Source organism: Lissotriton helveticus, chromosome 4_2, assembly GCF_964261635.1.
Source record: "Lissotriton helveticus chromosome 4_2, aLisHel1.1, whole genome shotgun sequence".
Taxonomy (NCBI): Eukaryota; Metazoa; Chordata; class Amphibia; order Caudata; family Salamandridae; genus Lissotriton; species Lissotriton helveticus.
The window spans coordinates 56337182-56354606 of NC_136064.1; the positions used below are offsets into that span (position 1 = coordinate 56337182).

The 17425-nt window shown below is 45.8% G+C and overlaps 1 protein-coding gene across 2 annotated transcripts in view; it reads right to left on the reverse strand.

Moving 5' to 3' along the window:
- Positions 1 to 17425, reverse strand: part of AR (androgen receptor) — a 530339-nt gene that overhangs the window by 92550 nt on the left and 420364 nt on the right. For both annotated transcript variants that reach the window (XM_078640138.1, XM_078640139.1), the window contains exon 3: positions 4068 to 4184. In XM_078640138.1, coding sequence (XP_078496264.1) covers positions 4068 to 4184 — 117 coding nt within the window. The remainder of the gene's footprint in view (positions 1 to 4067; positions 4185 to 17425) is intronic.

The following is a 17425-nucleotide window of genomic DNA, read 5'->3' on the forward strand; positions in this document are numbered from 1 at the left end:
TCTCCTCCCCGTAGTGATACCGGTTTTAATAAAACAGGGATAGGGGTAAGATTAAAAAAGCAATTGGAGGTACTAGGGACAAATTACTGATCCGTCAACTCTCACACTGTCTACATGGGTAAGCCATCTTGCGCCAAGGTAAGTAGTTGGGCTTTATTCAGGATTTAATCAGGTATCATCATCACAGATTGGACAATGCCTTCAGGAACCTGATATACCTATTGATAAGTACATTTACTTACATACTTTGATCAATTGATATGCCATTCCCTTAATTAGGATCTGGATCTGCCCGATAGGAAGCAAGGATGAGGCAGGTAAACTAGCAGATTGTAGGGTGTTCAATGAGGAATTTGGGGGTCCCCGGAAGCGTGCGGCGGTGGCGGGCTATTGCCCTGTTCAAAGGAGCCCTGTGTTGGGCTTGGACCAGATCCCAAGCAGGACATCAATAAGTGCTTCTTTAAAAGGGAGAAGCAGTTCTGAAGGGGACAGTCCCAGCCGAAGCACTCCCATCAAGACGTTAGTCTTTACTGCCACCTCAGCTGCCCTTCTCACCATCACTGCGCCTGAAGCTCCTGCCTAAGTAGCCATGTTAGGGGGAGAAAGCATACCAGTATCTGGAGAAGTACCCAGACAGCTGGCATCCGCCAAATTCTCACACCACTCCATGCTGGCATCATACGGCTAGTATTCTTCAGGGTCCTGCGACCCCTCCCATTCCTCCCTGAGTCCTAGCCCATAAGAATAGGGCTCAGAATCTGGCCCAGAAGGCATACCTTACATTTGAGCCGGAGTTGTCATCAGTCAACGCCCCTCCAGCTCCATGTCAGAGTTAGGGATATAAATGAGGAAGGCACTGCAGAAAGGCGCCCGGAGCGTGGGCCTCAGGATTGGCGCCAGGTAACATGGCACAAACGGCGCTGATCAAGGTCCATCCCGAGATCTTCCTCTCGACCGGAATCTAGTTTGTTGCAGTGGCGCACGTTGAGCTTCCAATAGCTTGACGGATAGCTCCTTCAAGTGCATGGCATGGCAATCGGAGCAGGCCTTCGGGTCGTGGCCACGCTCATGGTATCAAAGGCACACAAGGTTCAGGTTTGTCACTGGCATCGCGCGGTCACATGCACCACAGGACAGGACTTTAAGCCAGCCTTTTTAGATGATATTCCTGCCACACCAGGAGGAAAAAACGTGAAAACACTTTGACAAAACATTGAAAAATTGACTAAGGGATAGCTCTTCCTAGATCTGCATTGACTGGGGCGGAAAGAAAAGAACTGACTTCAGCATGCTAGGGTGGTGTTTATATAGGCACAGCGCTCATCACTTGCAGCGCAGATGACGCCATGCGGAGCCGAACGAGGCCACCTACTAGTGCGCATGGGGTACTACTGAATACACATTTCTTGATACAGCTTGACCCCAGGGGAAAATTCGAAGGTATGGAATCGTTGCCTAGAGGTATCTATCAGATAAGAGGCTAGATAAAATATACTACATAGAGCATAGAGCCCATCATGATAACCACTGCATTAGCTTCTGTCACTGCAGAATGACTCTTTTTATAAAGTTGTTCAAGCATCTACCCTCTGTGCAGTACAGGGGCATAGTGAGCTCCTTTGACACTGTCCAGTTGCTGAAATGATAGAATCTGCTTTAAGATGCCCAATAAGTCATTCAGGGTGTGTACAGATTGTTAGATCTGCCTGAGGCACGGTATAACTACTAGCATTATAGCATAGTGTTCATTAAGCGATCAACATACAGTCAACTATAGGGATGGGTGTTGATGAATGCTGAAGTTGTTATTTGAGAATGATGCAGATACCAATGTTTCTTCTTCAATTTCATGAGCAAATCAAGATGCCTGGACCATGTTTCCAGAACAAAGTGGTAACAGGTGATGTTGTCCAGTAGCGTTCCTAGTATGAAATGTGTTTCTCAGTTACCACATCACTCCCTGTGTGGCTCTTCTTCGGAAGTGATAATTTGTTGATCAATTTATCTGGTTACCTACTACAGGTGTACACATCCCCAGTGAAGGTCTCTGGACCACCCTTATAGGTGTATCAGAAGGTAAGGGTGGGAGAAGGCCTGAGCGGGCTGGATTGACCCTCGCTAAGGCACAGGGAGTCTGTTGTTTATCCAACCCGGCTGTACAATACAGCCGGGTTGGAGATACCTAAGTACACATGTCAGTTTGGCCGGCCTGAAACAGTTGGTCAAACTGACATGCACACTTAAAAGTGCACATTTACCTCTCCTCCTCACCTCTCCCCTCTCCCTTGACCCGGACTGACCCCTTCCTGCATACGCTGGATCAGAGCCAGCAGCTGAAAAATAAAACTATAGTAAAATATTGTTTTATTTTTCGGCTGCTGGCTCTGAGCCGGTGAGGCAATGCTACTCCGCCATTGTGGAGGAGCCGCTGTTGCTCTGAACTGACTGGGGTCAGAGCACCTTTGACTCACTGGATGATGTTTGGAGAGTTGGACAATAATGTACATCAGTATCTAAATAAAAGCTACTTTACTGGAATCCAGGAGTACTTAAGCTGTTTACTTTTATTTAGAATATACTGTGAACTGCCAGCCAGATGACAGATCTATGAAATATTCAATACTTGAAAGAAATACACATGAATGCACAGATTAAAGCCTATCTACTATTCACGAAAAAGGGTAGTGAGTGAGGGTTCAGATAAAACGTAGACTTCCGCACATGTCAAGTTAATAAGTACAGAAAAGGGGAAAACATGTGCAGGTGCTGCACAGGGGAGTGCAGGCATTGCTGCACTATGACTAAGAACATGAATGCCCCCACATTAAAAGTCCTTTCAAATACATATACCGGGCCTATTGAGAATTCTCATTGCGGAGAGTCTGCCCTGAGTGCAGAGACTCCCCACTGCGGGGCCTCCGCACAAGTGCAGAGGCCCTTTGTGAATCAGGCTCACAGTGTCTGGTCCACTTGTCACAATGGTCAATGCTCCAAAAAGTGGGGGACATGAAGGATCTGGGAACTGGAATCTGGACAGGAGTCACTGGAAAACTGATGTGTACAACTGGAAAAGTATTATGTATTGAAAGGCATGAAAACAAAGTATTTTCTGTGTCATGCCTCTTATGTCAACTTCAGTTAACAACCAGACAAAAATATCCTGTTTCCATCAGCAGCATATCTTTTAAAGCCATACCCAGAACCACCACCTGGACTTCTGAGTTGCTGATTTCTTTCAGAAGGTTGACCAAGGGATGCCAGACATCTCTTTCCAAGTGGTATCACATTCAACCACACATTATAGATGAAACACAAGATACAAACTTCCTTTAATAAGCAACATCTTCAGTAAGTATTCAATACCAATGCAGAGAATCCCTTACCAATTGGGAAAATATTATGTAGAAGAGGTTTGGTTTCAAATTTGTGGTGTGCAAATTCCCAGAAGGTTGCATTAGTGCCATGAAACACTGACAAAACTATCCACAGATGGGGATAAAATCAGCTTGCAAATAACCAGGTTTTCAGGTGTATCCAGCAAAGTGGAACATTAGTCTCTGAATGGATGTTACGTGCCAAAGTATTCCAACTTTTACCTACCGAAAAGGAGTATGTTTTGTGGCTTTTTCGGATTCCTGAAACGGCTAAGAGTTTGGCAGAGGATGAGCTAAGTATTCTAGGCAGACATACGGAAAGTAGGCTTACTGGAGAACAAAATTGCCTTTCCCCCACTAATTGTTTGGCTACAAGTACAAAGACTCTGGACATGACCACACATCCCAGCTGGACAATTAACCAGATGCTAGAAATAAATGTACGCCACAGGAAGTGAAGTAATAAGCAAGGTGCGGCATTTACTCCTTGACCTACCATGGTGTCCACCCGCTTCTGGGAACTTCGCTAAAATGGCTGACATTTGCAAACTGTGTTCTGTGCAAGATTATTTGCATGTAGGGCAATGAATCCCATGTACAGTTAGTTCTACATATTTTATGCTTGCCATAGAGGTCATCCGAATTGCTGTGAAACTAGCAAAACACGTATAAACATAAATCGAACAAACTTACCTCCCAATGTCATGCCAGCCTCATAACATTTCCTCAGCCGGCAAGAAGGGCAGTTTTTCCTCCGAAATTTATCAATGGTGCAGTCATTTCTGCTGGCACACAGATATTTCTGCTTTCCTAGTATGGGTAAAAATAAAAAAGGTAAGAATTAGCAGTGTTCGAAAAATAAAAAACATATTCAAATGATTTGTGCCAACCACAAATTTTAAGCAACACAAAATGGCAGAACTTTGAAGTAGCATGACTAGGTTGCTTCCTGAGTGATAAATCCATCTAAGAGCTGCTGCACTCCAGCAAACAGGCAACGGTAAGACTGGTAAATATCCACTTGCTTCCTACAGTTTCACTTAGAATCCATTGCTTCGACATTTACAACAAAACCTTGGTGTTGCTTGAGTACATTACAAAGATGAGTTGGTGACGTACAACCATCGCTGTCCTCTCTGTCTACTTCTACTCTTTATATATTTATGCTCTGTATTATACTTCATACATTCATTATCCATTAATCTCAACATTCTATACCGCTATGTTGCCTAGAGATGGCCCAAGTGGGATTGGGACATACCTGGGCAACGGCTTTCCCTTATATTTAAATCACAGCAGATTTAGGTGGAATGAACCAGGTATTTCAGGTGTGGAAAGTGGATTAGTCACTTAACATGCCAGCTCATGGGTCCACACTTAAAGGTAAGTATTGCATCTTCCTTCTAAACCATAGAGAGTATGCTAGAGTCTACTCTTTAAAGGTACTTTTATACCAGTTTCAAAGTATGGGGTGGTAAACTGTGGAGAGAACACTGGGAAGAACTTCGCTTGATAACTATGTCACACTAGAATCAACTTCGTAGGCAACAAAATGATTTGGTTTGACTGCAAGACTTAATTCCCAGAGAAGAGAACTGTAATTCTGTTTTAACATTAAGTTCAAAGGTCTTTCTCTCCTGAAAACAGAATTAGGGTCCAACACATGAAAGATGGTCAAGACAAGAACCCTAGGAATGAACCTTGTGTTCATCCTGTGCAGATTACTGGCAATTCTAATTTAGGAAACATAAATTGTGGCTTTGATGGCTCAAGCAGATGGTCGACATTCAGCCAAAATGTGATAACTGCCCACTCCAGAACAGAATCCTGCAGATTCTGCTTCCATGCAAACAGTAGAATCTCAACTGCTGCTCTCCTTCACTGACCCCGGATCCCCCTTCTCCTATATGGTATACCCTGTGGTCTTGTGTTTCCAGAATAACGCTGGGCATGTCAGCCAATTTGATTGCCTGGAAGACATGGAGCATTTCAACTAAATCCACTGGTCTTGGTGCATCAATCAGATTGTGTTAAATAATCATTTTAAAACTCCAGGAAATCTCTCTGATGAGTGAATGATATGAGCTCTAAAATGTAGCGTGGGAATTTCACCCTGGGACAATTAAAAGTAGAAGGAAACTGGAGGGTGGCACATACCCCATAACTACTCTTCAGTGGATCACCCTGCTTGATAACACGCCAACCGAAATCAGGAATTCCTAGCAACTAAACTTCCATCCAAAATCAAGATTCCTCAAAAACCCAACCTCCAGGCAAAATCAGGATGTTTCAGGAACAACCCCCCATCAAAATTAGGATCCGAAAGTGGAAAAGGGTTTTTTTTTTCTTTTTTTTTTTTTAAATCACCAAGGTAGAATACTTTGGAAGCTCTCTCATTTTAGAACTGATGACGGTCCCTGATGATAGTGGTTGAAGATCAGGAAGCTATTAGGTAGTACCAAAATATGATCTTATAATAAAACTATCACATATTATTATAAACAAAGCATGAAACATGATGTAGAAAGTTTAATGAAATGTGGAAATCCCGAGATTTTTTCAGGACCCAAATGAAAAGCACAAAGGCTACACATCTGGGAAATGAAAAAAAGAACTTCCTTGAGGAGGCAATGCAGCTGTGCTTCAAATTATGTCACAAAGGAAAACAGAGGGTGGAATTACATAACAGTAGATTTATATATGAGTAACAGCTGATCAATTGAGGGATGGAGACCAGACCTATGTGGGCATGGGCATGGTGATGTGGCTGGTAAAAACTGATTTGTCCACATACAGTGTTATCTTAAGGAGTTTTGGGGCCAGGGGTAAAGAATATTGTGGGAACCCCTGTCCGGAATAAATTAGAATTGTATTATCTATTTTGTGCTAATTCAAACAAGCAGGATGATTGATTCTCTGTTAGCTTGAGATGTGCATAGCACATAAAGTGTTTCTGTATGCCTTTGTTTCCTTGGGGCTGTATTTAAGGTTCAACAAGTGACTTCATAAGATCAGTAAAATACAACACAAAGCTATCAACAATTCAATGTCTGGTCATTCATACTTTACAGATGTAGAAATATGTAAACACGTCATGTGCATTTTGGTTTTGATAAGGTAAAGAATATTTATAGGTTTTGAATATTGAAAACCAAGCCTATATTTATAGAGAAATAATTATGATGAAAAAATTATTCTGAAGAAGTCAACTTTAGGTTTCAGATCAAAGCTCACAACTCCTAAGGGAAAATTATTTGTGTACAGAAGATGAAAAATCTCTGAAGACCTTCAAAGAACAGCTGTTCGCAACAACATTAATCCTTGGTTGCCTCGGTTCTGCAACATGATCACTTAAAGCTGGCGCCTTACCTGTGATATTTCACTTAATCCTTCTGCCATGACTAATTCAGAGTTATCCAGCCCTCGGTTTCATCCTTTGCTTGCTTCAAGGGCAGCAGAAGCAGAGGTTATGTAGCAACCCACAGACATCAAAAGAACATTCTGTTTAAAAAAAGTCTATTGTAGAATTTTTATTGTGAAAAACATTCTAATGCAATATTCAGGATCTTCAAATAAGCCCTGTTATTTCACTCAGGCAGATCAGGGCTGCGTGAAAAGGTAAGATATTGAGATTCCAACCCCCTCTCTTGCCTGTAAGAACAGCTAGCTTTCTAAACAGCTTGGCATTTTGGGAGATATCAAAAGAGGATACTAACACGAAAGCTCAATTAATCATTTTCTCTTTGTTGTCAAGTGAGAACTCAGGAATAAAAGGGCAGTGAGCCTGTGTCAATAATCTGTACGAGAAAATTCAGAAAAACAAGTTTTCATCAAAAACAGCCTTTCAAAAAGTTACATTTTAACCTTGGCGAGTGGACACAACATGAGGTCAAAGGAAGAGTAAACAGCTGCTCCGTGAAAACAACTGGATCGATCTTAATAGAGGTCTGAAAGTGTCTCTCCTATATCCGTTACTGCAGGTTACAGACAGCACAGAAAGATTCTCAATGCACATATCCAATCTTCACTTGGGTCCTCTCTTCCTTGTCTGGGACAGCCACAGGGTACCGAGGCCTATGTTTTTACCTGGGATTAAGTTGTGCTTGTGTTACTCAGTAAAATAAGTGTGCCTTTTACCAGTCTAGCATATTGACCTGTGTGTGTGTGTGGGGCGGGGGAGGGGGGTATATTCATAAAAGTGCTCCTTTTAAAAGTGTTCCCATACATGTTGGCCCAATAATACCACCCTGATTGTCCCACTCTAGGCCAACCATTCAGGGCAAATACTATTCTCCCCACCTGCTTCTTCTTTTTTGTTCTGGGGCACTGCACCAGTACGTAATACCACATATAGGACCTGTGTATGATCTTACCCGCCTTATATCAGCAACCTTTCAAGATCTCCCTGGTAACAAACAACAACGACAATTTAAAGGTATGTGCATTTTCACTAAACCAGTAATTCAGAGAATAGTTAGATGAACTCTTTCATCTAAATATTCTATATACTGGAGGTTATTGATATTCGTTTAATTCAACAACCCAATCCACAATGTCCTGTCTGCGATACACTTTAAAAAGGTGAAAGGATCTACTCAAGGCAGTAACCACAGGTGAGATAGCAGAGGTTTATTGCAAAGTTGCAGGGACACAACCGGCACAGCCAACGGCAAGGCAGCACCTGCCAAGTATGTGCTTAGTTAAATTCCACCTAATTAACTGCCCACCAACTGAATAAGTAGATTCAGCTCCCTTTAGTGCTCTTGAAGCAAAGGCTTCTGCCACCTCCCTGCCCTCTCTTTTCTGCAATAAAACAGCACCCAACCCATGTTGACTGGCATCAGTAACTATAATAGATGGATCACTGATATCGAAAGGTTGGAGAGGGATGACATTGCCAAGATCACACTTCACATCACGAAATTCCTTTGACCTCAGACTATACAAACTACTGAATCTTTTTCAGCAACTCTCTCATGTGCTGTGTTCTCCCACTGCAATTGGGAATGACTCTGAAATAGAATTCCACCATTCCAAAGAAAGATCTAAGTTGGTCCGGGTTGAGTGGGACAGGAAGTTCCTTGATAGCCCTAACAAGATCTTGCTTAGGTTTTACCCCTTGGCAGACACCCTGTATCCAAAATAATCTATCAAGTGTCTAGTGCAAATTTACATTTGTCAATTTTAAGTGTAACTCCTTTATCTGTCAAATTGGACAACCAATTTTTTTATCATGGGACTCCATATCTTTCCCGTACACTAAAATGTAATCTTGGAAACATTTCACATGCCGAACCCCCTTGAACATAGCCTCAATAACTCTTTGAAATACAGCGGCAGCTGACGCTAATCCAAATGGCATCCTTTTAAACCTATATGCACCAGATGGAGTAATGAAGGACGTAAGATGACTCACCATGTCAGTGATAATGGGTAAAGGGTTTCTGTCCACCCAAATTCTCTCATTCAAGTCCCTCAAATCTATGCACATTCTAATAGAGACATTGCCTTTCCTGTCTAAAACTACTGGGGATAACCACTCAGAGCTTTCAATTTGTTCAATTATACCCTGTTGCCATAGCTGTCTCTGCTCTTGTTCTACCTCTTTCATCATGGCCAAAGGTACACATCTTGGTTTGTGGACTACTGGCTGGACACCGTCCTTCAGAATTATGCGATGGGAGAATCCCTTAATCCTACCTAAATACTCCTGAAACACTTCAGGGAAAGCTGACCTCCAACATCTACCCTAAACAGTGTACACCAAGTTATATTCTTCTTTGAGTAATACCTGCCATGGGCTGTTAGGATCTAGACTGATGCCTAACTTCTTTTGTTCAAACCACCCCAGCAAATTAGGCCCTTCCTTTACTTAAACTGTGGCATGAGCAGTATGATTTTTAAAGTGAAACTCACTGTCAAATACCCCTAGGATCTCCACTAGCTTACCACCATGAGCAACTGGTTTGACTTGTGATTTTTTTTCAAACTGACATTGTAAATTCTGTTCGAATCTTCAGGACCAATGAGGGTAAAATACAATCCTGGATCTGCAACCGCTGAGATACAATATTTGCAAGACCAATTTGACACACCGTTTTTTTCAACCCTACTGTGTCTAACTTAAGTACATCTTTTTGCTCTTCATCAACTGCATTGGAAATCATAATGACAACATTGTTTTCCTTGCTACTAGAATCAGAAATCTGATCCGATACACACTCCAAAGCAAGAACGGGTTTAGGGTTGGGCCAGCTGCCCTTAGCCTTGGATCTGCAAACCTTAGCAAAATTTCCCCTTTTTTTTACACTTAGCACAAGTTTTGGCTAAAGCTGGACATGAAGGAGCATTCCCCAAATGGTTCCTATGTCCACATCTATAGCATTCCAAAGAAACCTTTTATTTACAAATATTTCTCTTATCCATCTTTCCTGTAGCCATATTAGGAATAACTGTGTAAACTTGTGACTCCAAAGCTATCTGGTCCATGTATCTGGCAGTCTCCTCCACCCCCTTCGCTATGGCTAGAGCCTTGTCTAAGGTTAAAACCTCTGCAGTCATAAGTTTTTCTTGTACTTTTTTGCTGTTAAGTCTTTTCCACCAACTGATCCCTCAACATCTTGTTGTACTCACAAGTGGAAGCCAAAACTCTGAGGTCACTTATGAAATTCTCTATTGTCTCTCCAGGCATTTGATTCCTCCTGTAAAATTTGTGCCGTTCCATGATGATGTTGTGCCTTTTTTTTTAAACGAGAGTCTAACATTTTTACTGCAGAAGCATATTTATCAATGGCATCCCCTTCACCCAAAACAATAAAAGTTGGTAGATGTTTAAGAACCTTCCTACCCTCCATGCCCAAAGAACGGTGTAACAATGTCAATTGTTTTTTGGTGTAAAAACTTCTCCTTCAATGGCTTCTAAGTAAGCTTCACACCCCTCCAACCATGCTTCCCACTCTAGTTGAGGATTTCCTGGGAGGAGAGGCAACACACCTTGTTGCAGGATGACCAAGACGTTAGTGAAAATTGGTAAGGATAATGAAGATTAAAAACATGCACAGTGGAATCTTAATGTAATGTAGAAGGGAATACGTAGTGTATTAAAACACTACCTTATGGCTGCGATAAATATACAGTAAAAATGTTGAAAATTAAAATCAACATCAGGTACGAGTATCAAAATGTATATATGTCATTAAGTTTAACAGTTAAAAGGTACTCACAACATCTATGTGTACATATCACTTATGTGCACAATGTTCCTTTAGAGCTGGGCTGTGATAGGAAATCTTCATTGGTTGCTTCTCTTGCTTGCAGTGTAATGATGTAATGGTTTGCCTCACATGCCAACAACAGACAAAATGGGGCAATGGTGTGCAGATCACTGTGGATGTACCTTTTTATGTCTCCTAACGAAGTACCAGCAAAATGAAAAATAGGTTAGGCCAGCGGTGTGCAGATCACCGTGGATCTGTTGTCTTCTGTTTCAAAAGAGTTGCAATTGAATTTGCAAAGCGGTGTGCGAGTCAACATGGATCTGCTTGTTTAATTCACCTTTCCATGAAGTGAGCGCTACCAAGCTTCGCTTACAGGTTGCTAGGCAATCGAGGATTAGGTTGAAGGCAGGCTGAACTGCCACTGTCAAGCAACGTGCACCCTTCTGCTGACGTCAATCGGGCTGAGCGGTTGAGGCTGGCCGAGGACGGAAACAGCCTTGAAAGCGCCACTGCCGGCACAACGCATGGATCCAAGTGGAAATGCTAGGCTCAAAAAAGAGCAGCAACAAGGAAATTCAGCATGAAGAAGGTGCACTGGGACGCAGAAACCCGCTCTGCCAGTCGGTCAGGAAATGAGGTCCGTCTCCAAGTTGTCGCCACTGAAAGGATTCACTCAAGGCAGTAACCACAGGTGAGATAGCAGAGGTTTATTCCAAAGTTGCAGTGATACGACCGGCAGAGCCAACGGCAAGGTAGCAACAGCCGAGTACGTGTGTAGTTCATTCCACCTAGCAGGGTTGCTAAGGTGACCCACGTGCCAATGTTCCAAACAGGACCCAAAAAAAGGGTACAAAAGTGGTCTTGGATATTCCCAAGAAGAAGGTAGTTGGAATGTAAAACAAAAACAACCTCAAGATATGGCGTTACTCTGCTACTTCACCAAAAGGCTGAACCATTGTTCAGACCAGAATTTTGGCCCCACTAGCTGATCAGTGGCCATAGTTTGAAGCAGAGGCAGGAGGAACATGGAGGCTGATCAGGGACCTGTTTTAGAAGTGGAGAAAAGAGGAATGTAAACATTTTCTGAGACCGCCTGAAGGCTGGGGCAAAGCACCTCCTTCAATGTTAAGAAGTGATTAATTAAAATCTCTTCACTATGACATCCTGCCAAGTTAGTCCGACTGTGTGGAGGAGTTCCACATGGTCTGACCCTGTGTCCTTTACGAGATAAAAGCGCTAGCAACATGGAACAATACAAGCAAAGCCACCAATAATATCCAAGAAGCACTTTACAGTTATATTTTTCGTACTACTTATATTTATCAGATCCGCACAGCTGCATTTACAAATCCATGGACATTTGTCAGGGGAGGTCTTGGGACCTACATCTGTGGTGAAGCTTTAGCTCCATCCACATCTGACTGCATTCTTTCCTGACACAGCCCAGCTTTGACTATGTTGTGTTTCTCAATGATTAGCAGAAAACTGATGCACTTCTATTTAAATGGTCAAGTATGCTTCTCTGTTTTCTCTTTATTTTCTTCACACTTCAATATTCTCTAATCAATAGTGCTTTTCTAGCTGCTTTCAAGTTGCACACACCATTGCTTTAACAACTCATTCTACTCCATTTGAGTGTAACCCAAGATACTCAAATAAGAGACCAGGACACTTTTAAGACATCTTTGATTTACAATTGTGAGGTTAAACTAGCATCACTGTTTTTGCAAACTTTGTCAAAACATATATAAGGGTCTTCAGCTACGTCTTTTTCCCTTTCGCACACACAGGTGGGTACAGAAAAATACACACACCTAGCGCATCTAAATCTTGGTGGTGGCCCTCCACCAAGGAGCGACGCCAATAGCCTCTGTTGACCTGCCAGGTCTGCATGTCCATTGTCAGGCTCCAAATGAGACACTTATTGTCTGATTCACAAAAGACTTTTGAGTAAGTTAACTACTTTTTGCTAATCACAAAATCTGAGTGTACATTTACTTCAAAAGTGTAACTTACATGTCTCCACCACATTGAAGGGCCTGGTGGCTATTCTTAAAGGTACATACACTTTTGAGTAATGTACACTTTTAATTTATTCTTACGCTTTTGAGTAACATTACACTCACATTTTGACATTAGCCAAAAGTGTAAATTACTCAAAAGTCTAAGTTATCTTTGTGAATCAGGCACTAAGTGTCTCATTTCAAGACTGGCAATGGCACATTTTGTGATTTTCTGAATAGTCAAAAGTAGTAAATGTACTCAAACATGTGAGAGGAAATTACTCAAAATTAAGTTACCTTCATGCATAGCTCCTGCAGTTTTTATAATAGCCTCAGGCCCTTCAATTTGGTGGAGACGTGTCTCAAAAAAGTGACATTTCCCTTTGTTTTCATTTGCTCGTCGATGCACACTAAACAGCTGAACGGAATTACACCAAACATGGCATGAAACTGGAACGTGACTTGGTTTAGTGTAAATCCTCTCTGTAATTTTTGAGTACTTAGCATTACAAAAGAATACTCCTGGGGGCGCCAGAGAGCCCAACTCTATGATAGCCGTTCTGTAGCGAGGCTTTAATGGTGGGAAGAATGATCCAGCATTAATCCACTTCCCTAGTTGTCAATGAAGTATTAAATCAGCACGGTTCTAATCGGGAAGACTGCAGCATCAAGCGTAGTGAAGTTCACTGCCAGTGGCCCCGAGAGCAACGATTTATCAACGAATCACTGAGTTGCGGAGCTCCAAACTGGCCTGGAGGCGGGTCGTGGTGGCACGGCTGTCAGTGCCTGCGGCGTGAAGTTAGGCTTGCTGCCATAGCCTACCCGGACAGCATGCGAACTCCAGTGAGTAGAGACAAACCCTCGTGACCTGACCGGCAGCAGCGGAAACGCTGCGGCTGCCCCTCGCGCTCAGGGATCCTGTAGGGACGCACGCCCAGGCCGCTTAGAGAGGCAGTACGACCGGAAGGCCTTGCATCGGCTACGGTGCAGGTGCAAAAGTGAAACCAAAGGCCTAGCTGAGGCCTTCCAGCACGTATTGCGATGGGACCCAGATCACCCCTCACACCCCACCTGAGGCCCATTACCTCCTCGTCCTGGTCTCCCCGTCCCATTCCTGATACGTGAGCAGCTAGTCTGCTCTACAGAACCCCTACCTAGCTGAGCTGTTGGCACTTCCCCCTAGGATGACGTCACCATCACGTGACTACTAAAGGGGGAAGTGCCGGATGAATCATCCTGTTTTCTTTTTTCTGCAGTCTACGACCGCGTTCCTGGCTGGGCTGTTTCCTGGAGGCTTCCTTTTCTGACAGAAAACGGGTAAGTCTCCCTGCTGTTTGTTTGTTTTGTACGGCGGCCTGCTCTAGCGGCCGCCTCTGTTTTAATTTCACTGCTGCTTCCCCCGAGCTACATTGGGCTTCCTTTCCTCATGGGGGCATTTTTGTTCCTCGCGGCTCGCGTTAGCGGCCGGCTTTGTGTTGGGGGCGCCTGATTGCACGCGGCTCGCGTTAGCGGCCGTTTCTGTGCTCTGTGCTTCTGGGTGCTCACCTGGCTTGGGTTGGCCTGCTCCAGCGGCCGTTCCTGGGCTTTCTCCGGTCCATTTTCGCCCTGCTTTAGCGGGCAGGGGCTTTTCCATGGAGTTTGGTGTCTTGCACCATTTAAGGGGGCGATTTTGGCGGCTGGCTGGGCTTCTTATACTGGCCCGGTTTTCTTTCCCCTCCCACAGGTGTTCGGGTCCTCGCCTATATCTGGGGTCCTTTTTGGGATGTTTTTTGTCCTTGTTTTTTGCCTGTTGGGAGTGTTGTTTGGACTTGTTCTTCTGCAATGGATTCAGTCGCTTCTTCTTCTGCGACCCCTCTGGATGCCCTGCGCCTCATTATTAATGAGGCTGTGGCTGCTGCTTTCCTGGCTAGGGACGCGGCTGAGCCTCCTCCCAAGGTGCCTCGTGTGTCTTTAGATCCACAAGATGCTCCTGAGGGTGACATTGATCCTGGTGAGGATGAGGGTGTCCGTGGTCGTTTTGTTCAGGGTGCTGAGCTCGCTGACCTGTTTGCCCATGTGAGGTCCAACTTGGGTTTTTCTCCTCCTGCGGATGCTGTTGTTGAGGATGACTTTTTTACGCAGTATGTCCAGCCTGCTCCGGATTCTTTGCCTTTGCATGGTGCGGTGCGTAATGTGCTGTCCCACGAATGGAAGGAGGTGGACAAGTCTTCTTTTCCTCGTTTCCTGTCCAGACGTTACCCTCTTGAGGGTTTTGCTGATGAATTCCCTCAGGCTGTGAAAGTGGACAATTTGATGGCTGGCCTTTCCTCTCAGGGATTGGTTGTTTCTGAGGACGCCCTTCCTGCGGACGCTGTGGATAAGCGTGTTGAGGGGGCGGTGAAGCGTTCCTATGCTGCTTCTAATTTCTCTGTCCGGGCGACTGCGTATTCCAACTATATGGTTCAGTCTCTCCTTAAAGACTTCCAGTCCCTGTCTGTTCTGCTGTCCGAGGGCGAGGATGCCACTCCTCTTCTGTCTTTGATGGAGTTGCAGGTGCGTTACCTGTCGGACATTTCCTTTGACAATTTGGGGGCGGCGGCCGCCGCTTCTGGTGCTTCCATTGCTGCCCGGCGTCATATTTGGATGCGTTCCTGGAAGGCGGACTCTTCGCAGAAGTCGGTCCTCCTTCAGTTGCCTTTTGAAGGTTCTAAGGTGTTCGGTCCTCAGCTGGAGGGCATGGTCAAGCAGTCCGCGGAGAACCGCAAGCTGGTGGCTCCGATCCGTCCTCCTGCTCGGGGGCGTGGATTTGGTTATCGTCGCGCTTTTGGGCCTCCTGCTCGTGGCGCTGCTCAGCCCTTTCGTGGCAGGGGTCGTGGCCGGGGGGCCCCTGGAGGTGCCAAGCCCCGGGCCGCTGCCGGTGTTGCCACCCCCGCTTCCTCCTCTTCTCAATGACTGTCTGCATTTACCCGTTGGTGGTCGACTCCAGCGCTTCCGCGTCCAGTGGTTGTCGGTTCCGGATGCCTGGGCGGTTCAGACTGTTTCGGAGGGTTGCCGGATAGAGTTTTTATCTCCTCCTCCTCCGGGTTTTGTTCAGACTCCCCTGCCCCGTCTTCCTTTGCGAAGGGTGTCTTTGTTGGCGGGTGTTCGGCTCCTGTTGGTGAAGCGGGCTATTGTGGAGGTTCCGCCGCTGGAGAGGGGCGAGGGTTGCTACTCAATCCTCTTTCTGGTTTCCAAGAAGGACACTTCGGATCTTCGTCCTGTTCTGGATCTGAAGCGTGTCAACCGCTTCGTCGTCCATCGCCCTTTCAAGATGGTGACCCTCCAGTCCATCCTGCCTCTGGTCCTTCCGGGTGGCTTCCTGGCGTCCCTGGATTTGATGGATGCGTACCTGCATGTTCCTGTCCATCCTGCCGACCAGCGTTTTCTGCGCTTTGCTGTGGGGACCCATCACTACCAGTTCCGGGTGCTGCCTTTCGGCCTGTCCTCTGCGCCCAGGGTGTTCACCAAGCTCCTGGCCCCTCTGGTGGGTATTCTTCATTCTATGGGGCTGCTGGTGTTTCCATATCTGGATGACTGGTTGATTGTCTCTCCGTCTTTTTCGCAGGCTCTGTCGGATGTGGCCCAGGTGTGTCATCTGCTGGGTTCCTTTGGGTTCCTTATCAACCACCGGAAGTCCTCCCTGGTGCCCTCTCAGTCCCTGAAGTTCCTGGGGGCTTTCTTCCGGATGGACCTGGGCATGGTGTTCCTCTCCCAGGAGCGCCAGTTGACTTTGTTTCGCCACCTTTCTTGGCTTCTTTCCCAGTCGCAGGTGTCTGCCCGTCTCTGGTTGCGGAGTCAGGGGGAGATGGCGTCCACTCTTCATCTCCTTCCTTGGGCCCGACTGCATCTGTACCCCCTGTTGCATCATGTCCTGTCTCACTGGGATCCCGCCTCCTTGGACTTCGAGACTCTGATCCCTGTCACTCCGGGGATTCGGGCGGATCTCCAGTGGTGGTTGTCTCCTCTCTCCCTTTCCGGGGGGTTCGATCTCCTCCCCCCTCGATCTGTGGTCGTGTTGTCCACGGATGCGAGTGCTTTGGGATGGGGGGCTGTTCTGGGTTCTTCCAAGGGTCAGGGTCGGTGGTCCCGATTCGAATCCCTCCAGTCCTCGAACTGGAAGGAGCTGAGGGCGGTCTGGCTTGCTCTCCTTTGGTTCGCTCCTCTCCTTCGGGGTCGGGCGGTCTCTGTGCAGACCGACAATCAGGTGGTTCGCGCCTATGTGAATCACCTGGGGGGCATGTGTCATTCTCTCTTTCTCCTGTCCCGGGAGATCGGCCTTTGGGCCGAGTCGAATCTGTTGTCTCTGACGGCGGTCTATCTTCCGGGGAAGGAGAATGGGCCTGCGGATACTTTGAGCAGGGTGTTCCCCTCCTCAGTGTCCCTCTGTCTGTCCCCGGATCTGTTCGGCCAGATTGTCCTTCGATTCCGCCTCCCTTGGCTGGATCTTTTTGCCTCGGAGGATTCCGCCCTTCTTCCTCTGTTTTGCAGCATCATTCCGTCTCCGTTGGCTTGGGCGACCGATGCTTTCTCGATTCCTTGGTCGGGGGGTCTGCTGTTTGCCTTCCCTCAGTTTGCCTTAATTCCGAGGGTCCTCAGGAAGATTCGTTTGGATCGGGCGGAGGTTCTCCTGGTGGTTCCGGAGTGGTCTCGGCAGTCTTGGTTTCCCCTTCTGCTGACTTTTGCCGTTTGCCCTCATTGGAGGTTTCCCCTGTCTCCCTGCCCCCTGCGGGCTCCTCTTCTCAGTCTTGCCTCCCTGCGTCGCCTCCGGCTGGGGGTTTGGCACTTGAGAGGTTGAGTTTGCTGGGTCTGGGTT